We start from the raw sequence: 24710 nt of genomic DNA, 5'->3' as shown, positions 1-24710 counted from the left end.
TTGGAAGTAGATACTTCTAGAACTGTGTGTGAAATTTTATGCCACTTCCATTGCCTTTATTGTAATTCTGTTTATCCCATATCTTAATTAATGGTCCAGGTCTGACCAAATTCTTGGGAATATAACCCTCCTTGGGTAGAGAGGGATGATTGCACCACACCATACTGTATGGTTATGGTTCATAAGCTGTCTGCGGGCCTAGAAAACAGGACTTGGGAGTATTTTAAAACCTGTAACATGTAGTTTCATACTTCCCCTTAGCCATGAGAAGAAGTCTACTGCCACATGGTCTTTTGTGACAGTTGCTATTGTTTTTAGAGAAATAATGTATTTGGAGATCTTGAAGCGGAGCCATTAATTACAGTAGTTCAAAGATTTAAAAGTCAAACACAATTTGATTTTACCACTGGGTCAGATTCTGCTAATTTTCCATCAAAGAATATTTTTGGTTGAGGAAAAGCACCTCAGGTAGCGTAGTTTTATAAACGATATTTCCATGTGGTGTATGTTCATTGACAGGTACAACAAACTTCAATCTCCGGGCCAAAGATGGAGAGCCATTTGGAAATTGCTGTTCTCTTGGAACGAAGGTAAACGTTGGATGGCTTTACCGTAGATCTATGAAATGTAAAGTCAGATGACAGACTATTTTATCTTTTATTTTCATATGAAAATAGATTTTAAGCAAAATCCAAAAATAAAATTTGACACTATAAATGAAGGGCTTGAGTACATTCTTTTTCTTTGTAGCTATAGATTTTAACCAGTTTGTAGCCTCAAATTTACAATTACAATCACTGGTTTTATGGCAATACATTTCAAAGCTAAAAAAAAAACAAACCCCCCAGCCATCCAGGTTTAAACTGTATACAACTCTTCGCATATGTACATGTGATTTACAGAAACCCCAGCGTTCACAGCATGTGAGCTAAGCTACAGTGGAAGTGCAGTGTTGGAGTTCCCCCGCATCTGGAGCAAAACCAAGCGGCCTTCCAGTTCACCGTGAGGTAGTAGAGAAGGGATTTCCTCTGAGATTTCCTCACCCGGCTGAGCAGTTCTTTTCCTGCAGAAACACAAAGAGGATGCCTTCTTGGAACAGTAAAAACAAGTCTTCAATGAACAGAACTAAGTGACAGCTCGTGATGGCTAACAGGTAAAATACGTATTTGAGTATCTCTTTGGAAAAATACTTTGAGATGAACCACTGTACAAAATTATTTAAGAGTAAAATTAAGGGGCACCTGGGTGGCTCAGTGAGTTAAAGCCTCTGCCTTCTGCTTGGGTCATGATCCCAGGGTCCTGGGATCGAGCCCCGCCCGTATCAGGCTGTCTGCTCAGCAGGGAGCCTGCTTCCTCCTCTCTCTTGTGCCTGCCTCTCTGCCTACTTGTGACCTCTGTCAAATAAATCTTAAAAAAAAAAAAAAAAAAAAGGTAAAAAATCTACTGGACTGTAAGATAAGCTAGAATTCAGGATGTTCCAACTGAAAGTGGAGTTAAGAGAACTCTGTAACATGTACCCTGCAAGCAGGAAGCTGGGGATGGCGTCAAGTGCGGTAATGTCTAGTAATTGTGACGGACCTTGTAGAACTTGGAAGGAGCTCTGAAAAGAAGGGAGATGAAAACACAGCTCAGAGGCCAGCCCCTAACTCCAACCTAGTTTAGGCTTTCATCTCTTAAACCTGGATTATGACCCCAGACTCCAAAAGAATTCTAGCAGTCCTCCCCCTACCTGCTGCGTCTCTAACACCACCATTATTCTCCTGCATCCGGAGTGCCTGAACTCTTCGGGCTGTCACCCCAAGCTGATAACTAAACCTGGCACCCAAATCCCCATGTACTCATCTTCCACGACTCTGGGCTATCTCATCTCTAAACCCACCTTCTTTGCAATACTCAGTGCCTCCTGATACTAATAAGACCTGCCCTGAGGTTCATGATAGTTTTGGCCTTTGCCTGATTTGGTCCCACCATAGAAGGTTTTAAGGTAATCACATTCAAATCTTGGTTCTGCTGCTGCTGAGCTGTGTGCCTACAAAAGAGGCAGCTCTTTCTCAACGTTCCTTGTGGCTCAGCTATACACTATACTGCTCTGGGATAGTGACAGATGAGCCCCGAAGTCCTGGTTTCATCTTCTGCTGTGACATTTTTCATTTTACACAATTTCTTCATCTAGTAAAGGCATACTTCTACCTCCTAGGATACAAAGACTACCATATGTAAAGTGCTTATTAGTACACACACTCAAAAATGGTAGCTATTATATATCTCTGGGTCACTAATGACTGATTCCATGAGTCTATTTCATGCTCCTCCTAAACGTTAACCTTCTCAGGGTCTCACACAGAAAGGCTCTGTGAACTTTAGGGGTTGTAGAGACCCTGTACTAAGAGGTCCGAGTTCAAACTTTTGCTGAGGAGGAATAGAAGGCACAGCCAGGCATCCTTTCCTGAGATGCAGGGAGACGGACAGACTAATCTAGGACTTCTGCCAGCCGCACAGCCTAAATGCTCTACGGATGGAGTAGAGAACAAGGAAATCCAGCAATGGAGATCATCAGGAGAATTTCCCTATATCCCTGACGGCTCACCCAGCCTCCAATTTCAGGCCATTCCCTAAGCCATCACCTTGTCCTCCTCCTAGGTCTACCAACCAACCCATTTCAATTTTCCTAGGGACCAGTTTTGAAAGCAAATCTGTCTTAAGACAAGTTTTCCAGAGACCTGAAGGTGGCACCTGTGGCCTTCTGAGTCTCCACTGTATAGATTAGGGACCCCAAAGCTTTCAGGGACTTCTCATGTTTACAACAGCACATACTCTTACCTGGCTTGGTCCAGGTTGAGAGTCCTCGGCTAGGGAAGATTCCAACTGAGACAGACCAGGTGATGACGTGGAGTCTCTAGAAGTGCTGGTGACCAATTCCCCTAAAGCATCCACTTGTCTTCTCAAGCTGTGTAATGTGCCCTCTGTCTGCCGCTTCCCCTTAATTAACACTTCTGCTTGCTTGGACATACAGTGTCGAAGCTGGGCCTGAAAGCATTACGGTAAAATTTAGGGTTTTACACAGAAGAAATGTACTCCACAGCTTCCTCATGCTTAACACTTGATGGGCCGATCTGATTATCATAAAGTAGGAATGGCTGCTGAAAATGCCTTTGTCCTAAAAAAATATATATAAATGTAGAAGGTGCTGGTGGCTTCTCTCTGTGCGTAGAACTTGTACCATGCTGTGCTGTCATTAACTGGGCCTTCTGCTCAGTTCTCTCCCTTACAACAATACTTCGGATTTCTGCATCCCTGGCCTCCCCATTAAAGTATGATTCCTTCTCTCCCTTTCCTGCCCAGACTTAGCAGAAGACTGGTATCTTCAGTGCCTCTCACAGTGCATTCAGTCTTCAACCCCACGCCACTTTCTGGCTTGCCCCCCTGCTGTTTCTTTCAAAGGATTCTCTCCAAGTCTACAGCAGTTCTGTCCAATAGAACTTTCTATGATGATGAGAATGTCTGTATCTGTGCTGTCTAATATAGCAGCCACGTGTGGCTATCAAGTCACTAAAACTGTGGCAACTGAAGGATTTTTAACCTAACAGAATTCATTTACATTTAAGTAGCCACATGTGGCTCGAGGCTTTTGGACGTCAAGGACCTCCACTCCCTGAACACAGTGCATGGCTCCCTCCTGGTTCATGCTGTGTATGGAGCCTTTCTCCAAACACATTCTGCCCTCTCATTCTACTTCTCATTTTTCCAACTCCCACCTGTACTCTTAACCCCCAAATCTTTAGGTCAATGCTGATCGCTAAATCCTAGACTCTCTGAAAGCTGCCTATGGAGAGATCGGCCCTGGATGTCTCACAGGCCTCCAGACTCCACATGTTCTGAGCCAAACAACTTTCTGTCTGACACCCAAAGCCTATCTTTCCCCCAATCACTGGTCTATGAGCCTCTTGTTTATCACTGTATCTCTGTTTTCTGTCCCAGGTCCTTAGGTTCTGTCAGTTTTAGCTGAGGCAAAGAAGCATTACCCAGAACACTGGGCTTAACTCCACAATTCATGGTTTGAATGCTAACCCCTACCACTTACTGTGTGATGCCAACTTCTCTAAGCTTCCGCCACGTAATCTAGAAAGCTGCTCATGCCGTAACAGAGGGAATGGCAGCAGTATGTGGTGATAAGCAATTGCCCACTGTCCTCAACATGCCAACCATCTCATACTGTACTGTTTTAACAGGCAACCTTGAGTCGATCTTCGCGGTGACGCAGTCTCTCTCGGAGTGCTTCTCCACGCCAGTGTTCATCCTTTTTCGGAGGGAGAGGGAAACATCAGAGTCCCCAAACATTGCTAGCCTTTCCCTCCTCCCGCCTTCCCCAAGTTCCGCATATATTTTTCAGCTTATCTGGGGGGAGGTGGGAACAAACTATCTTCTAACAAAGCCCAGAGAGCAGCAGGATATATACTTACCATTATGTGAGTCTGGGAAAAATTCAATTTTTCTTCAAAAGGTGATGGTCTCTCACTCACAGTGAACGGGAAGTTCTCTTTTAAGCTTTCTAACCCTCCTTCTAGGTTTTCATTCCTTTCCAAAATAGCCTCCAGATCTGCTGGTAGTTCTGGGAGAAACTGGTTGAGATTCCTCAGGCTTGTTCTGATTTCATCTTTCACCTCAGATTTAAGTGTTCGCATTGCGTCACTGATTTCCATCTGTCTTCTCTCCAGATCTTTCTGGCTTGTCATCTGAAGAGTGAGAGTCAGATACGGGTGGGTAACGTTTGGGACCTACTTGGAATTGAGCTGCTTGATGTGTCATGTACTCATGGAACTTTCCACGTAGGATTAGACTCTCCCAGTCTAAGTGTGAACTGCTCTGAGCCTGGTTACACCACAGGGTATCAGAGGCTTCTGCTGGGTCATTTCTTCCTTCCTAGGCATTTGGGTCTTCTAGACTTGTTTCTGGCATAAAATCTAACATTTCAACACAGCTCTTTGGAACATGATACAATTTCATGCTGAAGAACTGCTATTTTTCTTTCAAAAACATTTAAGATGCTGAACTTAAAGGGGATTTTAAAAGTACATTTTGAACAAATGCTTTTCTCTTATAGAGGTGCATTTCTAAATTATAAGACTAGAAAAACAGATTTGATTTAAAGGACATTCTTATAATCAGCTTTCCTAATTTCCAAAAGGAAATACTCCTATTAAAAGAGCTACTTAAGAAACAAAAACTGTGACCAGTGGGGAGTGAGCATGTCTACCAGGCCTTCTCTGCTCCGGGCGGCCAGCAGGGGCTCCTGAGCACACACCTGTTTCTTGAGCTCCGTGTACTCATGTTGCATCTGGTTGAGCTCCTTCATCAGGCGTCTGGCCCGCTCGTGGTTGTCCTGGGCCACCTGTTCAATTGTCGCCATCTCCTTCTGCATGCAGCTGTTCTCCTGCTTTTGCTCCTAGTGCAGGAGGAAGGACAAGGCTGGGCTCTGGCACACGGAGCTGTGCACTGCTGGCTCACACACTCACTAGCTCTGTAACTCCATTTCCCATTGGGGTTCTAGCTGTAACGTGGGGATAACACTACCGGCCTTTAGAGGCTGTGGTAGAGCTATAGTACATAGGTGGTCAGAGTCTGTTAGCCCAAAGTCTGAATCCTAGCTCTGCAACATTACCTTTGATAATATGTTCCTTTCCTTTCCTGAGCCTCCATTACTGCAACAGGAACAATAGCCATCCTCACAGAGTTACCCGGAAGATGAAAACCTAGACACCTCCATGTTATCTTTACAGTCATGCTGCTGATCACTAGTGGTAAGCGTGTCACCCTCTGGGAAACACCCATTTCCCACCCTCTGGGAAACACACACCCATTCACATCCATCAGCTCCTCCAAAGGGTGTTAGAAAATCCATTCCTGTGACAGACTCTACCACGGCCCATCTGCCTCCACCCAAAATAGACCACTGGACTTAGAGTACCCCTCCCCACCCCATTTTTAAAAAAAGACTTTTATTTATTTGACAGAGAAAAACAGTGAGAGAGGGAACACAAGCAGTGGGGAGTGGGAGAGGGAGAAGCAGGCCTCCCGCCAAGTAGGGAGCTCAGTGCCGGGCTCAGTCCCAGAACCCTGGGATCATGACTTGAGCTGAAGGCAGCCGCCTAATGACTGAGCCATTTGGACGCCCCTCACCTCCCCAAATTTTATCCTAAATAGATTTCAGGGATAAAAGCATGGCAGACTGAGCTCCTTGGTTTTAGGAAAATTAAATGATGAGGATGAGAAAAATCTGTGAGCAGTGACTGCAGATGGGCAAACATGTTAAGCCTTTCCCCCCCCAGATTGCTGCCGCCCCTGTCAGTGGAGGTGTGAGCAGAGGCTCCTTGCTGAGAGTGCTCTCTGCTTCGTGTTGACACTGTCTGTTCGGCTCCTCGAGGGCTACAGCCCACTATCAGCTTCAAGATCACACTGTACATCAATACACAAAAAACAGTTGAGTTAGGAACTGGGCTGCCAGGTAGTTTGTTTTCTCCACACTGAAGCAGCGTTTTAGTCTAAAAATGTAAATGTGGTGCTTCCTCATGAGCTGCCAGGGCAGTGGGTACTCACCAGAAGGTTCTTCTCCAGCTGGCTCCGCTGGATCTTCAGAGCTTCCTTCAGGCTGGCAACCTGCTTCTCAGCTTTCTTTCTTTCTGTCAAGAACTGGTTCCGTAAGAGGCTGAAGTCTGCTCTCATAGAGTCTGTCTCTTTCTGGAGAGCTTGCAGCTCACTTGACTTTTCCAGTAACTGCTGTTCCCGTTCTGAAAGCTGCCGTTCTGAAATGAGCATTTTTAGTAGTTTAGCCGGAGGCCCTGGTCCAGCTATGGGCAGGTAGGGACATGCCACCCACTTTAGGCATCACTGGATCTTCCGAATCCCCCCGACCCACATCAGAGGCCCAGGTAAATGCCCTAACGAAGGTGCCTCCTGACAAAACTGGGCCCTAGAGAGTTGGATTCCAAAGTGATAGACAGCTAGTGTCTACCCTTTATCAGGGACCAGTGAGAACAAACAGCAATCCTGAGGGGCAGGAGACATGGAAATAGACGGCTGAAGTGCTTCTTATAAACCCGGGTTTTAATAAAGGGAGTGCACACATACTTTTCCTTCACGGGAGGCAGCGTGGTGGAAACAACACGGGATCTGGAGTGGCATGAGCCCTATTTTATACAGGAGGTGCCTACTTCCTGGTGTTCCATGGGAATCTTATATGCAAATGTATAGTGCACATTAAGTACTCAATAAATAATGCTTGCAAAGAACAATGACAGTTAAAATAGATTTTTCTACCTACACTTTGGAGTAACACCCTGTCCAGATTTCACTTTCATATGTCAGGTGTGGTCAGACTCAGCACATATGTTAGTTAAGTTTCGTTTTCACAATGAAATGGCTGGTCTAGGGCACCTGGGTGGCTCATTCGGTTAAGCGTCTGCCTTCAGGTCATGATCCCAGAGTCCTGGGGTCGAGTCCCGTATGGGGCTACCTGCTCAGCAGGGAGCCTGCTTCTCCCTCTGCTTGTGCTGTCTCTCTCTCAAATAAATAAAATCTTTAAAAGAAAAAAGAAAATAAAGAAGTGGCTGGTCTGGATGTAATCGAGAGTTGGGGAGGAAGGAGTAATAACCCTTTCACCAAGTTCACCAGAGAACATTTTCTGACCATTGTTAAACCCTGAAGCCCAAGAAAGAAAAAAATCACTTATTGTTGTGGGAACTATCATTTATCCTGGATTTCCATGTCATTGTCATTGATACATGGCTCAAGAGAGCGCAAACAGACCCAAAAGCAAATACCTGTGTTTTGGCACCATTCACTATGACAAATTTGGACACAAGTAGAACTGTTGATAATCGTTTTTTGATTGGTGAGATGAAATGTGTCATCATTTCCAAAGCTCAAAACAGCGTACTTCATAGAAAGCCTTCAGAGTGCCTTCTGGAACTTCTTTGCCTTAACATCTCTCTGCCTTGAGGCACCATTCTTGAAGTAGGCAGTATGGTCAAATAAAACGACCACACAGTCTCTGGATCAACTCCCATCTCCATAAAGACAAATGCCCTGTGTCTCTGAGCCTGTTGTCACCTCTCCTGGGGCTAGCAGGATCCAGCGGGGCATCTCCTTGCCACTATGCACCTCCTGACCCCTTCTGGGCCGTGGCCGGGCTCTGGGTCTCCTCTACACACCAGACAATCAGTGCCGCCCCCCTCCCAAAGCGCCATGTTTGGGAACACATACTGGTCTGGGAGAGCGTTTTCTCCAGGGTCTCGCTGCTCCTCTCCTCTTCCTGCAAGGTCCTCACACGCTCCTCAGCCAAGAGCAGCTTTGAGAGCACCTGGTCCAGCTTGCCTTTCTGCTCGCCCAACTCCCTTTCCAGCTGCTGCTGCTGCTCCTTCAGAGCCACTTTACTGGCTTCTAACTTTTTTTCTTCACATTCTCGCTCTTTCTGGAGTCTCTGAAACATCTTAATAGAGAACAAAAAGTCATAATATAACAAATACACTGATCCCAGATGAGGGAACCTTCACAGACACTAGCCAGGTTCCAGCTCCAGAGAAAGTAGGAAACAGCCCGTGAGAGACAGTGAGTTCCCTTTACAGAGGTGATCGTGCTGGGACTGGAAAACTATTGGCCACCACGCGAGGAAAGGATTCACACAGCCGGTGGCATGGGGCCAGCAAGATTTTTTTTTTTTTTTTTAAGATTTTATTTATTTATTTGACAGACAGAAATCACAAGTAGGCAGAGAGAGAGGAGGAAGCAGGCTCCCCGCCGAGCAGAGAGCCCGTTGCGGGGCTCGATCCCAGGACCCCGGGGACCACGACCCGAGCCGAAGGCAGAGGCCTCAACCCACTGAGCCACCCAGGTGCCCCCAGCAAGATTCTTTACAGGACTCGTGTTCTGTGGTCTTAATGGTCCAAATATTAATACAGAGAGAGCAAAACGCTGGTGTAAAATCCTCCTGGTTACACAGGGCGGTTAAAGGGAACTAGTCCTATGGGCGATCCTTCACAGCTTCAGCCGGGAAAAGCTCACCCAAGTGACAAAGTGTTTTTTCTGTAAAATCATAAATGTGTAGTACCATTTCTTGCTGGGCTAGCTTAGCCTTGTCTTCTTCAATCTCGTTCCGAAGCTCTTGAAGCTGTTGCTGCTTTGTCTCCCCTTCTTTCCGGCATTCTTCAGTCTTCTTCATCCATTCAGCGATATCCTTCTCGAGCCTGGTCTGTTCACTGAGCAGTGCGTCCTTACGCTGGGTGGTGTGAAGCACGTCCTTTATGTGAAAGAACAAATGGAAACTACTAACAAAGCCATCTGCCCTAGGGCTGGCGAGTGCCCTTCCTGAGATCCAGCAAGTCTGACAAAATAAACATGAAAGTCCCACATCATTTATTCTCTCAACAAACTTATTTAAGGCACCCAGGACGCAATTTAATCATCAGCTTTCCTCTTTTTAGTGTCTAAGAAGATGACAGAAGATGTAATAACCTAAGAGACCCAGTTCTTCTGAACTTTAGCTGCTTCATCACACGAGGTGGGAATAAACAACACCCACCTCACAAGATTGCTAAGAAGATTAAGGAGAGCTGTGACTAAGCTTAATTCTCATTGAAAATAAACCTAAAGTCATGGTTTTGTTACTATTTGAAATATTTATGTGGGTTGAAATGCTCAGAAAATAATTTCTTATTTATGCAACGAATCCAAATTAAATTTTTTTGAGAAATTTATTGTTTTTTTTTTTTAGAAATTTCTTGTATTTTTAACAACACAGAAAATACTCAGAGGCTACTGTGTAAGAATTTTTTAAAGATGGAATACTTCAAGTTTTATACATCTTAGAAACAGATTACTAAAGACAGAAGAAATCAGATGTCCAATCCAACCCCTAGTTTACATAGTGGAAACTGAGGCCCAGAACTTGCTTGAGGTTCTCTGAAACCGAAACTCTTGCTCTATTCTCATAGGACAACAATTATCTTTAAGACTATCCAACGTAGAAGGGTCAAGAATCAGCTTTACTGAACATCTGACCAGATGGAGGCCCAGGTACTCTGAAATTGGCAGTTACCCTGCTGCTCAGATTAACCAAATCTGAGCCAGGCTGTGCAGGCCTTATCTGTGCCATGAGTAAGAGATGGTCCATCTGGTGCCTGAAGCCCCCAAAGGGGCTGGCTGAGGGTTTTAGGCTCTGGTCTAGCCACCATCTTCCTTATTATCTTTGAGTAAAACTTTGAAAATAAATGAGAAAATCACTGCTCTGCACCAAATGTTTTGTGTATATATGTTTGTGTCTTAAAAATGGCCCTATGGGACCCGCTGGTATGAAAAGGAACCAACTTACTTGATTTGTCTTTTATTTTAACCAATTGTCTGCATACCTTCAGAATACTACTAGAAGATTACATTTGTTAAACTTACCTGTTTTGCTAGGTTCAAATGGTCTTGGACATCCGCTAGTTCCTTCTGTAGTGAGTTTACTGCTTCTCGTTTTTCTACAGTAATAACATTTACATAATATAAATATACTTGTATGCATTTCCCCAATTCCCATCAGCCCCCAAAAAAGTAGAGTGGAAGTGAATATAAACTCATTTCTGTTAAGTGTATGGCTATGCATTTACTTATCAAAAGGTCAAAAGAATGAGTTAATACGCACAACCTATATCTGGGCTTGGAGCTCAGGTTTTTAGATTTACATGTTCAAAACCTCATAATAAAAAAATGTATAGTTAATACCTAGTGTTGACAACGTGCATGGTTTAAAAATGAATACCTTCTACATTGCTGGGAGAAATGTAAATTTGGTACAGTCTTAAAGGGAGATAATTTGGGAATAGATTTTATATGTGTGCTGGCTTTGTCACTTGCTAGCTCTATGACCTTGAGGAAATCACAGAAAACTAAGCTTACATTTTCTCATCTGTAAATGGGTGAAAGAGTTTCTATCATAAAAATGTTACAAGGATTAAATGAAATGCATATAAAACACTTGAATCATGTCTGAGACACAGTAAGTGCTTAACAAGTACAAGTACGTTGTTAGCTAGACTTATTTTGTAATTTCTAATCATGGATGTTTAACAAAGTTTTGATAATAAAGGTATTATCTGCATCTTTCTTTTTTGTTTTAAAACTACACACACACACACACACACACACACACACACCCCAAGGAAAAATCTGGAAGGATATTCACCACACTGTTAATAGGAATTACCTCTGAGGGGTGAGGTCAGTAGTCGTTTTTATTTCATCTTTTTGCTTGTTTTTAAATTGTTCTTTAAGGAACATGAACTATTTTTTTTTTAAACAGCATTACTGAGATATAATTAACATACCAAGCATTTCACCCATTTTAAAGTGTGCAATTCACTGGCTTTAAGTATATTCACAGAGTCATGCAAACATCACTACAATCTAATTTTAGAACATTTCTGTCACTTCTAAAATAAATCCCATGCCCATTAGCATGAATTATTTCTATAATAAGAAAAGGAAACGAAAGAAGAACCCTTGAGGTGGGACCAAGGGGCAAAGATGGTTTCCATCTCGAATGGACAAGTTGTTGGACAGCCAGGGTCAGTCCCCATGGAGATGATCTTTGGTAACAGATTCCTTCTGAGGAATAGCGGAGTTCTGCTTTTGTTTTTCAAGACTGCTTCAGCAAGAGGTGAAAAAGAGAAGAGGCTATGGAAACCCCTCTGATTCCAGATATGCTGATGGAAGAGGGCCAGCAGGAAACCCTCCCAGAAGAATGGGCCTCGTCCTCCCCCAACAGCTGGTGGATGAGGAAGGTCAATGTCTGCTCTAAGAAGCAGACAACTGAACAGACACATTCATGGCAGAGGGCTGACCATGCTGGACTGACTGTGTACGCCTCAACAAGGACAGCTCTGTGTCCTCACAGATGAGCGAGGGTGTGCCGAGAGTTCCCCGCCCAGGGATCCGGCATGGCTGACATGCAGCTCCATAAATGCACATATGTGTGTCCCTATCTTCTCTGCATAGTTTGCAAAAGTATTAATATAGTTCTAGTAAGGAAATATTTTTAGATTACAAAACCTGACTTCTCCTCTTTGTATAATTAAACTCCAAATCTGGAAGAAAATAAAATGTTGTATATTCAGAGAAAAAAGAAAAGAAAACCTAACCAAAGGAAGGACACCCTCCCCCCCCCCCACCGCAGAGGGGCAGCTTCATACCTTGTAGCTGCTGCTGCACTGCTCCCAGGTCTTCATGCAGGGAGAGCTTCTCTCTGTTAAGTCGGTCTAGCTCCTGCTGCAGCTTTCTGACATCCAATTCCAACCTTTCTAAGTTTGCCTGCTCCATTCTGCTATCGTCTTCTGCAGCTGCTAAAACCCTACGGCGCAAGCAGAGTAAGTGAGACTATCAAACATAAAACGTCCAACCACGCATAAGACACAGCCAAGGAACACTGTTATCCTTTCACTGGATGGTTATAGACTATGAATGATTATAAACCTTAACACTCTTCAACTCATTTCCAAAAGACATCTTATTTTCAGCTTTCTAAACACGAGATTTTTTTGAAAAGTGACTCACTAAACTGATGTTTTATAAAAATCAGAATAACAACATGGACAACACTCAGAATTCCCCAAATCTGGCAATTAAAATAGATGGCTGATTTGCATCTATTCTGATGCAGTGAGAAAGCAGGAAACACAACTGTGCAATAGGATTTGTCCAAAAAACAGATGTACACGAGCCTGCTTTCTTACATGACCAGAGTCCTATAGTGTGGGCTGGTGTCTGTCTGGCTTCTGTCACTGAGCAGAGTCACTGTGAGGTTCACCCATGTTGCTGTGTGTGTCAGTACTGCATTCCCTTCTTCTTTCTCTCTCTCTCTCTTTTTTTTTTTTAGATTTTTATTTATTTATTTGAGAGAGAAAGAAAGAATGAGAGGGGAGAAGGTCAGAGGGAGAAGCAAACTCCCCATGGAGCTGGGAGCCCGATGTGGAACTTGATCCCAGGACTCCAGGATCATGACCTGAGCCAAAGGCAGTTGCTTAACCAACTGAGCCACCCAGGCGGCCCCCTGCATTCCCTTCTTATTGCCGAATAGTACCCAGGATATGGATACACAGCATCTGTCTAGCCATTCACCAGCTGATGGACATTTAAAGTTGTTTCCAGGTTAGGCTGTTTCAAATAAAGCTGCTATGAACATTAAAGTACATCATTCTTTGTATGTAAACACACTTTCACTTCTCATGAATAAATATCTAGGAGTAGAATGGTAGCTCTTCTGGCCAATATATGTAAGAGTTTTTCAGTAACTGCCAAATTATTCTCCAAAGTGGTCTACCATTTTACACTTCCACCAATTGTGTATGAAAATTCCATGTCATTTGGTATGATCAGTCTTTAATTTTAGCCTAATAGGTATGTAGTGTTATCTCATCGTGGTTTTAATTTGCATCTTCCTAATGGTTAATAATGAGGAACATCTTTTTATGTACTTATTTGCCATCCATTCATCTTCTTAAGTGAAATGTCTACTCAAATCTTTGCCCATTTGAAAAACTGGATTGTTTGTTTTTTCATTATTGAGTTATGAGAGTTCTTTGTATATATACATGCTCTGGGTACAAGCCCTTTATTGAAAATACATGGTTGCAAAGATTGTTCTCCCAGTCTGTGACATGTCTTTTCATTATCTTGACAGTGTCTTGAGGAGTAATTTTGATTTTGATGATGTTCAATTTTACCAATTTATTCTTTTATGGACCATGCTTTGGGTGTCCTATCTAGGAAATTCTGCCTAACCCAAGGTCACTAAGGTTTTTTTCCTATGTTTTCTCCTAGAAGTTTTATATATTTAGGTTTCACATTTATGTTTATGGTCCATTTTGAGGTAATTTTTATGAATATGGGTGTGGGCTGAAGTTCATTTTTGGGGTTTCGAATGTCTCTTCTCTACTGAAAAAGATGCCTTTGCATCTTTGTCAAAACCATTTGTCCACACATCTGTGCACTTACTTTTGGACTTTCTATTCTGTTCCACTGATTGCTTTTTCTGTCTTTACACCAGCCATAGTGTTTTGATCACCATGGCTGTATACTGAGTTTTGAAATCAGGTAGTGTTAGCCCTAAACTTTTGTTCTTCACGGTTGTTTTGGTGTCATAGCTAAAAAGTTTAGATCCTATTCCACGTCCAGCCTGTGCATTTCCACATGAATTTCAGAACCTGATTGTCAATTTCTATTTTGAAAGCCTGTTGGGATTTTGACTGGGATTGTTCTGAATCTATAGATTGGTTTGAGGAGAACTGAATCTTAACAATATTGCCTTTCCACCCACAAACAGGTATCTCTCCACTCAGCTACATCTTCTAGCATTTGTTATTTTACCTAAAAAAATCCACAACAGGTTATTTTAAAATGTGCTTTGGAAAAAGAAAAGCCTAAAAGGAAATCTACCCAGAAATTCTGTTGGTGAGGTGTACTGTGATACTGAGTTCGTGTAGTACTTTTTTTTTCTTTTCTCCATTTTCATTCCCTTTTTATAGTGTGTTTATTATGCTTTAGTCTTCAGGAAGGGATCTGGCAAGCTTATTGGGTTTTGCTCTCACCGTTTAGTCTGTGCCAACTTCTTTTCCCAGCTACCCTGTTTTTCTTCCAGATCTTCCTTTTCTTTGCACAGAGACTCAATACACGACTGTAATGCTCGGGTCTCAGCAGTCATCCGCTCTACTTCCTGCCTGTCCCTCTCGAGGAGCTGCTTCTGCCACTCTATCTCCCCTTTCTGTCGCAGGGCTGTCTGCTGCAGATTCTCTAACTCCAGTCTCTCCTAAAACAGATAAAAGTGGACTCACACATGCTCAAAGAGAAAGACTGCAATTGGCTAAGGGTAAAACGGCTTTGTTTATTACCTCTAGCACTTCAACCCGAGTCTTCTCTAACTCAGACACCTTTTGGTCATGCTGTAGCTTCAAACCTTGCAGCTCATTGTTTTCAAGGTGCAACATGTCCAGAATATTCTTTAGTTCTAAGAGAAACAGAGCATGATCTGTGCTATTAAATGTAGTTGAAAACATTTACAAAATGAAACAGAAAATAATGCTGTTGATAAAAGAAACAATAGGTCATCAAAACATATATATTATGCTGAATTAATGGAGCTAATTGTGTTTTTTAGAAGATTTTATTTATTTGAAAGAGAGAAGGCGAAAGAGAGAGAGAGAGAGGCATGTGCACAAATGGGGGTAGGAGCAGAGGGAGAAACAGACTCCTCATTGAGCAGGGAGTCTAGAAGCACAGCTTGATCTCAGGACCCTGAGACTATGACCTGAGCCAAAGTCAGAGGCTTATCCAACTGAGCCACTGAGGCACCCTAGAGCTAACTGTTTGAATGGAAGAAAAAAAATTCTTTTAAATATTGCTAAACATTAACTTGTTTAATTTTGTTAAAAACATTTTAACAAAAACATTAACAAAGTTCTAGTTTCAAGAGCAATGACCTCATCTAAATGAATTTTAGTCAAAATAAATGGATAAAATGTTAAAATACATAAGCTGAGATTTGAATAATAATTTTTAATCTTTTTTTTTAAAAGATTTTATTTATCTATTTGACAGAAAAAGATCACAAGTAGGCAGAGAGGCAGGCAGAGAGAGAGGAAGGGAAGCAGGCTCCCCGCTGAGCAGAGAGCCCGATGCGGGGCTCGATCCCAGAACCTTGGGATCATAACCTGAGCCGAAGGCAGAGGCTTTAACCCACTGAACCACCCAGGCGCCCCAACAATTTTTTATCTTTTAAAATACAGATTTTCAAAAAAAAAATATATAGATTTTCAAGTATTAACTCTCTTTTCTGATTATACAGATATTTGCTCACTATGGAAAATTTCAAGAAAAAAAAGAAACGAATGAAACCCATTATTATCCCACCATCCAAAGATGATCACTACAGCAATAGCAATTTGATGTATTTCCTTCCAGGAGTGCGCGCGCACATGCGCATACCGTCCAAATAAACTGGAATTACGCTCTATATTCAGTTTTCTATCTATTCTTTCAGTCTTCCCATCAGCGTTTTTTGCATGCCATTAAATGTTTGAAATGTGGCTTTTAGATTGGCCAAATTTCCAAATTTCAGTATAAGTTTTGCTGCAAGTAACCAACTCAGGCAGCTTAATTTATGAAACAAGGAAATAAAGTCTTACTAAGTACATACAGTATTGCTGCAAGGTATATAAATGCTTCCTTTCTCTCAGTAACTAGAAATGGGCTAAACGGTTCAGTAGGCATGAATTTTCAGGTTTGAAACATTGGGGGATTGGTTCAATTTTCTCTATCAAATAGAGATATGTTCTTCCTTCTCCAAACCCTGGTCAGTAATTATAATGACTACTATGCTCTTAAATAAACTTTATCAGTAAACTTTTGAATGGCAGAAAATACTGTATTCCTTTTACAATACTGCTTTTCTTTGCTCATCTATAACAAAGCTGAACTTTAAAAGAAGTTTATTCCACCATTTGTATTTTTTCTATGATCTCGAATAGAGATATTTCCAAACTCCAACTTTATATGATTGCTTTCCTTTAAACTTACCAGTTTTATGTTTAGACATTTGTCCTAAAACTACCTGAAGATTTTCTTCCTCTTTTTCAATTTCCTGCTTTATGAATGCAAGTTGAGTTTTTTTTTTCACTAATCTGGACATTCAGTTCTCCTTTCTGAAAACTGAGTTCTTCCAGAAGAGATTTTACTTCCTGTGTCCAAAAAAAAAAAAAACAAGTCAACTCCGCTTTACAAAATTATGAATAGAAATTATACTGAAATCAATTTTTTTTATTAACTATCTCATTTCACAAAAATTCTAATCTGGAAACAAGTTCAGTTTCGCCTTTTATGTCAAGAAGAGCACTGTATTCTATTTTATATCAACATATTTCTGTATAATAGAAGTAAGAAAGTCACACATTACCTTCATTTAAAATGCATAAGCAGTATTTACTCTGTGTAAGGCAATTTGTCATAGAAAGAAAAGGCTGACTCTGGTACGTCTCCTGCCCTCAGGAGTCTGAACACCTTGAGGAGATTTAGGCAAGGAGTACAAACACGATCCTGAAAGGCTAAGATGCCCTAGGAAATGTGCAGAGTGCCCCCAAACTCAGGAGACAGAGAAACTCCTTCCAAGGTAAAGGAAAAGTCAGGGAAGTCTTCTTAGAGGCATATCAAGCTGAACCATGAAAAATGGGTAGGATCTGGACATTCACAAAAAGAAAATTCCTGGAGAAGAAATGGTATGAGAAAAGGCACAGTGGCAGAGGGAGCTACCCACACAGCCAGAGCCCAGATACGTTAACACCACATCTAACTGATGCTACAGAAGGGTCAGGATTCAGGAATTTATATTTGCATTTGGAGGGGAAACCAATGAAAATATCTCAGAATAAATCTCCAACATCATCCTAGGACTCTTAAGAAAACCTAGTGAAAAACACACCCGAATGTGATTGCACTTCTCAGTTACTTCGGTTTCTCCCAGTCTCAGAGCTTCCTGGAGGTCAGCTTTGGCCTGGACCAGGCTATCCTGGAGGAGATGCAGCTCTTCCTTTTTATGCCCCACCTGCCTCTCCAAGATGGCCATCTCCTGCTGCTGACCCGACACCTGCATTAAAGAAAAGGGAAGAATGCAAAGCTTGTCAAAGGCCATGCAACCTTCAGTGCTTGCTATGATGGGAGAATATCCAGTCCAGCTAACGGTTGTGGGGGAAATTAGGAACTAGCCTAATTGTAATTATCCCAGCTACATGAGTCAGGAGGGCCAGGCCAGGGGTGCATGCACAAAATGCCTGATAAAGTTCCTGAGCTCACCTACATAAAAGCACTCAAAGCACAGCAAAAATAACAATATAATAATAATGATTACCCCTCAGCTTATGGTTTTCAAAACACTTACGTGTCTATACCTTATTCCATTTAACAACTACCTTGGCAATGGAAGTCGGGCAGGGATTTTAAAAACTCATTTTGTAAATTAAGAAAAATCATTTACAATTTTAAGGATAGTACACACATATTTATATAAAAAGCAGAAAATGCAGACATGTGAAAGAAAACAGAAGATATTTATAATGCCTTCTTATCAGATGACTGATTTGTACTTTGATATAGACTAAAAATACAAGCACAAGCGTTCATAAGCACATTTAGCATAAGTGATCTCAGGGTGCATCCTGTTTTGGGGCTTGCTTCCTTCACTCAATAATGCATTCTATTGATTTGGGATCCGAATGTGGACTGGACTCTACTCTCTCTCTTTTTTTTTTTTTTTAAAGATTTTATTTATTTGAAAGACAGAGATCACAAGCAGGCAGAGAGGCGGGCACAGAGAGAGGGGGGAAGCAGGCTCCCCGCTGAGCAGAGAGCCCGATGCGGGGCTCCATCCTAGGACCCGGAGATCATGACCTGAACTGAAGGCAGAGGTTTAACCCACTGAGCCACCCAGGCGCCCCTGGACTCTACTCTTAATCACTAGGAGATACAGCCTCATTTGTGCTTTATATCTTCTTTGTATTTTCCAGTCTTTTCTACAATCGGACATGCATTACTTTTTATAATCATACATTATGATGTAGGTTTCAAAGCAGCGTGAGCTGGTTTTTCAAAGCATCTGTTTCCCTACCTGCCTCCTCAGCTTTTCCAGCTCAGCCTTCTTGGCCTGTAGGAGGCTCTCGGACTCTTGAAGGACCTGCAGGTGGTGATCCTCACTGTGCTGTGCGGTCTCGATGTCCTTCTGCAGCTTCTGCAGCCTGCAAACACCGGCAGCAGCACTAGAGCGGGGCCGAAGGGAGGCTGGACCCCCAGCACCGTCTTCCGGCTCAAGCCCCGTGTGCCCAGCAGGGGCTGTACTTACTCTCCCGTCAGGACCTCCTTCTTCTTGTTGAGACACTGGAAGTCTGAATCTTTTGCTGCCACAACTTCATTTATTTCTTTCAAGATTTCCTCCTGCTCCATTTTGTGCTGCTCCAAATCCTTTGTGTCAGCCTGGAGCAACCTAAAACACACTGCCTTATTCTCCAAGGCCCCTTAGACTTAACCAGCCGCAGTTACCATAAAGCGATTATTAGCCTGTCAGAACCAAACTTCTCATCTCGCTGAACAGCTGAGGGACTCCACCTACCTGAGCTGCTGGTCGGCTTTGACAAGGTTAACAGCGGTTTCCTGGGCTCTCTTTTCTAACTCCTCAGCATCTTTCTCAGTTTGCAATAAATTTTTCTTGGCATCGGCGAATTTCTCAATGGCATTTTTTGTCTAAAAAAGACACGGTCATTGAAAGCAATTCAGTCACCATACCCCCTCACAGCTATTGTGGTATAAACTGGTACGACTCTTTCAGAAAACAAAGCAAGACAAAAAGACTGGTAAAGATGTTCATTCACGCTTCTCCAATTCTCAGAAAAGAATTCAGGAGTCAAAACTACTGCACAAAAATACTCACTGTAGATTGGTATATGACCTGACAAATAATAGATTTAGTAAATGACAACACATCAACACAACAGAGTACTGTGTAGCCTTTAAAATGACAACATAGCAACAAATGTTGATATTATTATGTTGGCTGAAAAAAATTTTTTTAAAGGTACACTACTCTAAGAGCAGCTATGTGAAATTATATCTGTGCCCACAAAGACAAAAGGGCTACCCAAAAAAGAAACAGTCCCTTGAGGGTAGGGAGGCTATGAATCTTTTTACTTAAAAATAATCTGTATAGGGACGCCTGGGGGGCTCAATTGGTTGAGTGTCTGCCATCAGCTCAGGTCATGGTCCCAGCGTCCTGGGATTGAGCCCTGCTCGGTGGGGAGTCTGCTTCTCTCTCTGTCTGCCGCTCTCCCCCTGCTTGTGCTCACTCTCTTTGACAAATAAATAAAAATCTTAAAAAAAATAATAACCTGATTATTATTAGGCTATTTTTTTACTTAAAAATATCTCCCAATTAAGTGACAACAAACTGATTTTATCAATATTCCCTCCTCTTAGAGATTATTGCTGTACAGTATTATGCTAAATAAAACCTCACTGACTTAAAGATAATATAATTATGCCTGAGAAACACAAATACTAAATATTTTTATTGAAGTATTTAAAGATCTTCCTATACAAGATTTGGCAAAAACAGATTTAAAAAAAAAAATCAACTTGGTTTTCTTTTTTCTTTCTAAAATAAGAGGCTTAAAACAATGTCACCAAAGGTCCAAAAATAGTATTTGGTTTGCACTTGGTTGAGCAGTGACTCACCTTCAGTCAGAAAGCTCCAGTTCTGCAGTTGCATTAAACTCATAGGCGTATGTTAAACTAGTCTACTAAATATCCCGTGTGGATGAAAAGGGTTGGCAAGCTCCTAAACAGCTAGATATATATATTTTTTTCATTTAAAACCAATTAACATATAGTGCACTATTAGTCTCATCAGTTGCACACAGCCCCCTGCTCATCACATCACTGCCCTCCTTAATGCCCATCACCCAGTTTCCCCATCCCTGTCCCCCTCTCCCTTCCAGCAACCCTCAGTTTGTTTCCAAGAGCTAAGAGTCTCTTATAGTTTGTCTCCCTCTTTGATTTCATCTTATTTGATTTTTACCCCCTTTGCCTTTGTTCACCTGTTTTGTTTCTTAAATTCCACATGAGTAAAATCATCTGATACTTGTCTTTTTCTGACTGACTTATTTCGCTTAGGGTAATACCCTCTAGTTCTAACCACGTCATTGCAAATGGTTAAAAGACCTCATTTTTGATGGCTGAGTAATATTCCATTGTATCAGACAGCACATCTTTCCCCATTCATAACAGCTAGATATTTCACTGTCCTTGCTTCCACGTCAGAGCTGTTCCTATCAGCTTCATCAGCAAAGCACTGGACAAAATGCACTACATGCTCCAGAAAGTCACATTTCTAAGTAGTTTTTGGTCTGTTTCTAGGTTAAGTTTTAACACACCTGGCATCTTTACAAAACACATCACCTTCTCCCACCCTCCTCCCCCTTAAGAAGCTGCCTCCCTGAGTCATTTTGGGAGGCTGAAGGGGAAAGAGCTCACCAGCCTCGGTTCACTTACTACCTGTCAACTACCAATAGCTTTAACATTCTTTTATATACCAGTGGTAAATTCTTCTCTAGTCCTGCTCACACCCATGTTCTCTCACAATCATGAAACATGTGACAGAAGAAGGAACTGATCATCTGAAAAGACACCAGGATGTTTTTCCATTCTTATTAAAGCCATCACTCACAGAATTTCTTTAATAAATCCTTCATTGCAGTTCCCAGGTATTAGATTTCTATTCATTTAAATCTGTCCATGTTGAAATAACAACATACAAATGGTAGTTCCTGAAATGCTCCATGTGGGTCTGGGACTTCTATACTCTGGAATTCTCCTCAGACTAAGAAAGGTCCCTTGGTGAAGCAGAACTTCAGCTGTGTGCCCCTGGGCTGGCTACCAGCCTCCCTGTGCCGCCTCCCTGAACTGAGCTAACCACCACCTTGCCGGATGCCAGGAAAGTTAAAGGAAGCGGTATTCATTAAACAGCCAGTGCGTGGCTGGGACAGAGCCCCAGTGACAGGGAGCTCCCTTCCCTCCTTGATTTCCCTCTGTGTTGTAGTCTCAAGAACACTACCTCAGACCAAAAAATACTTGACTCTGTAACGTCCACTTGGAGAACAAAGTAATAGTAGGAAGAAGTCTTCTGAGGTAACACTGCTATTTTAGAATGTAAGACTGACCTATTTAATACACAGAGCTAGCAGAGCCCAAACAATTTTAAAAGACACACACAGGATAAGGAAGTAGGGCGTGTTAGGAACTCAATGACTTTAGCAGCTTTCAATGTGCTACTTCATTTAGGGGTGCCTGGGTGGCTCAGTCAGTTAAGCTGCCTTCGGCTGAGGTTGCAGCCCCAGGATCCTGGGATCAAGCGGCACGTCTGGCTCCTGCTCAGTGGGGAGTGTGCTTCTTTCTCCCGCTCGCTGTTGCCCCCCCAAACACCCTTGCTTCCTCTCTCCCTCTCTCTCTAAAATAAATAAAATCTTCTTAAAAACATGCTACTTCATTCAACCCTTACTGAACAGCTTTGGTATTCTTGGCCTGGCAGATGAGGAGAGCGAAGCCGGGGACTCAGGGGGCTGACGCAAACTCTCACAGCTTTAACTAGCAGAGCACAACCTGAAACCCAGCCGTCTGCCTCGGGGGGACTGTGTTCTGGTCTGTTTTCTTCCTAGTCCTTCATGTGGCCAACAGTAAGCTGCCTCGCCCCAAACCACAACAGAACATACTTTCTCTCTCGTGCACGAAAGTTCCATTTCAGCCTCCGCCAGCAGCCGGTCGGCTTCCCTGAGCTCTGCGCGGCGCTTCAGAAGGGTCCTCTCGAGGCACTCAATTTCATCGACAATATCTTCATGGTGTTTGAGTGACTTCTCTGTTTCCAGTTCATTCACAAGACTTTCAACATTTCCATCAATGAAGTCTCTAAAAAATCATATGCCCACACATTAAGACACTTTAAATGCAGACGATATAGACCCTTGTAGCCTGATAAGAAGACGTATGATGATTTTCTAATTTCATATGAGAAGCAGTGGGAGAGACGGCTGCATTTGATTATGTTCAAGGCCTATGTTCACACTTTCATTCAACATGGTATGCTGTTGGGGGGTGCCTGGGTGGCCCAGTCAGGTAAGTGTCAGACACTTGATTTTGGCTCTGGTTGTGATCTCAGGGTGGTGAGATCAAGCCCCGTGTCGGGCTTCGTACTCAACGTGGAGTCTCCTTGAGAGTCTCTCTCTCCCTCATCCTCCCTCATCCTCTGCCCCTCCCCCTGCCCTTGCATGCATTCACAATCTTTCTAAAATAAGTATCTTAAAAAAAAAAAACCCAGGGTATACTGTTGACAGTAAGTACACAATATGTATAAAGTATGATGTAGTAGTTTCATTTTTTTTGATTTGTCTTTATTTTGGTCAGCACTTGTCAAGACAATGTCGATATTTCTATTCTTCTGTGGTATAAAAATAAAACTATTATCACAATAGTCATCCATTCCCTTCAAACTGTCTGTCAAGTCACAGCTCATCAGCTGCCTCAAAGACGACCAAATTTTGTGATTTACTCTGTTCTGCTAGAGTAAAATTATAGTGACGGTATTTGACAAATCAGAAAGCAAGACACAGGACTCACTAACTCAAGGCTAACATGTCAAAATTATTTGCAAATGGGAACCATGACAGAAAAACATGCAAATGAATTCATCAACATTAACAAATTCTTTCTCTTTAAATGAAGGCATACAGATGATCTTTACTGTCTTCTTTGGACATTTTTGTGTTATCCAAATTCTGTAAAATGATCATTTATTATACTTTTAAAACTAGGAAAAAGGGTAGTTATCCCACTGTCTTATTTCCTTCCTCAAAAAACCTCACAATAAAAACCCTCTCCCTATCACATCCTACAAAAGTAACAGCATAATCACCTTTGAAACCTTCAAACATCTAGTCCCCATCTTCTCTTGGTGTGACCCTTGCTTTTCCCTGCCAGGTCTATTAGTCAGTCACGTGTGAGCTCCTAGAAGGCAGAGATCACAGCTCACTCACCTCTGTGACCTCCACAGACCTCTCCCCAACCTTGGTGCCTGGGCCATTCTGGCTTACACGACAGAAAACTGGGGAACAATCATAACTCCTGGACTACCGCAGAAGATGGGCTTCCACCGATCTGATGCACTCAGCAGATACCGCATCTGTTAACGAGCCCTGTGCCAGGTGCCAGGGCACAAGAAGGGAAGCCCAGCCATTGCCCTCCTGGGCTCCTTACAACATGGCGTCAACGGTACCATACCCAACGTCGCCAGCCCCAAACTGCGGGAGTCAGAGATGAGAAAGGCTTTGTGTGAGAGATGGAATCCCTGACCTTCACCTGGAAAGACCGGGTGGGGTTAGGCGCAGGTAGAGAAAGCATTTTAGGCAAGGACATATGGGAGACAGGAGAAGATGTGGTGTCTGGGGAACCCACAGAAAAGCAGACAGGGTGTGTGGGAGAGAAGGGTAAGAGAGACAGGCAAGGTTCCGATCTGGAGGGTGGGGTGCATTGTGTTGGGACTGCATCACATGGGAGAGTGGCATGCTCAGATCTTAGCTACGTCGGGGGTAGAATGGAGAGGCTTGACACAGAAGGCCAATGTGGAAGCTATTACAACAACCAAGGATGACATGATTAAAGGCCGAGGCAGCAGTGATTAAAGAAGGGGACCAGCTTGACAGCTCTTTGTGTATATTTGTAGGACCTGGACACCATCTGGAGCCTTGGGAAAGTGCAGAAAGAGGAGCTGAGGACACCGGGCATGTTTTTAGCCAGAGTAAAACTCTGGGTGGGTGGATGGCCGTGCCATTCCCCAAGAGGGCCTACAGGAAGAGCTGATTGGGATTACTGGCCAAGAGAACTCAGACTTGCACTGCACCCCCTGGGAGTTGCCTCGAGGCTACTACTTTAATTGAAATTCCACTCTATTCCTCTCTTTCATTAGCCACATTTCAAGGGCTCAATAGACACATGTGGCTAGTGACCACTGTTCCAGACAGCATAGATCTGCAGCATTTCCACGATCACAGAAAGTTCTACCGGACAACACTGATTTAGGTTATCTTAATGAGCCAATA

General features: G+C 42.7%; 1 protein-coding gene and 1 long non-coding RNA gene across 2 annotated transcripts in view; one reads left to right on the top strand and one right to left on the bottom strand.

Annotated features, from left to right (window-relative positions):
* Nucleotides 1–640: 640 nt before the first annotated feature.
* The window catches only part of CNTRL (centriolin), an 89503-nt gene continuing 65433 nt past the window's right edge, over nt 641–24710 (bottom strand). Inside the window, 20 exon segments of the mRNA XM_047699376.1 lie at nt 641–1063; nt 1518–1600; nt 2821–3027; nt 4235–4297; nt 4461–4733; nt 5255–5443; nt 6595–6800; nt 8260–8485; nt 9104–9292; nt 10441–10514; nt 12225–12382; nt 14619–14836; nt 14919–15034; nt 16603–16696; nt 16698–16763; nt 17501–17665; nt 18683–18809; nt 18914–19054; nt 19181–19311; nt 22332–22524. Coding sequence (XP_047555332.1) covers nt 934–1063; nt 1518–1600; nt 2821–3027; nt 4235–4297; nt 4461–4733; nt 5255–5443; nt 6595–6800; nt 8260–8485; nt 9104–9292; nt 10441–10514; nt 12225–12382; nt 14619–14836; nt 14919–15034; nt 16603–16696; nt 16698–16763; nt 17501–17665; nt 18683–18809; nt 18914–19054; nt 19181–19311; nt 22332–22524 — 3049 coding nt within the window. The 3' untranslated portion in view covers nt 641–933.
* Nucleotides 1016–9738, top strand: LOC125083241 (uncharacterized). Its single transcript, XR_007122218.1, has 2 exons — nt 1016–1153; nt 9477–9738. It is a non-coding gene; the product is annotated as an uncharacterized LOC125083241 (long non-coding RNA).

The sequence above is a fragment of the Lutra lutra genome, chromosome 13, assembly GCF_902655055.1.
Source record: "Lutra lutra chromosome 13, mLutLut1.2, whole genome shotgun sequence".
In the NCBI taxonomy this organism is placed as follows: domain Eukaryota; kingdom Metazoa; phylum Chordata; class Mammalia; order Carnivora; family Mustelidae; genus Lutra; species Lutra lutra.
Note: the sequence above shows the minus strand (reverse complement) of the source record. Positions and strands in the feature narration are given on the sequence as shown.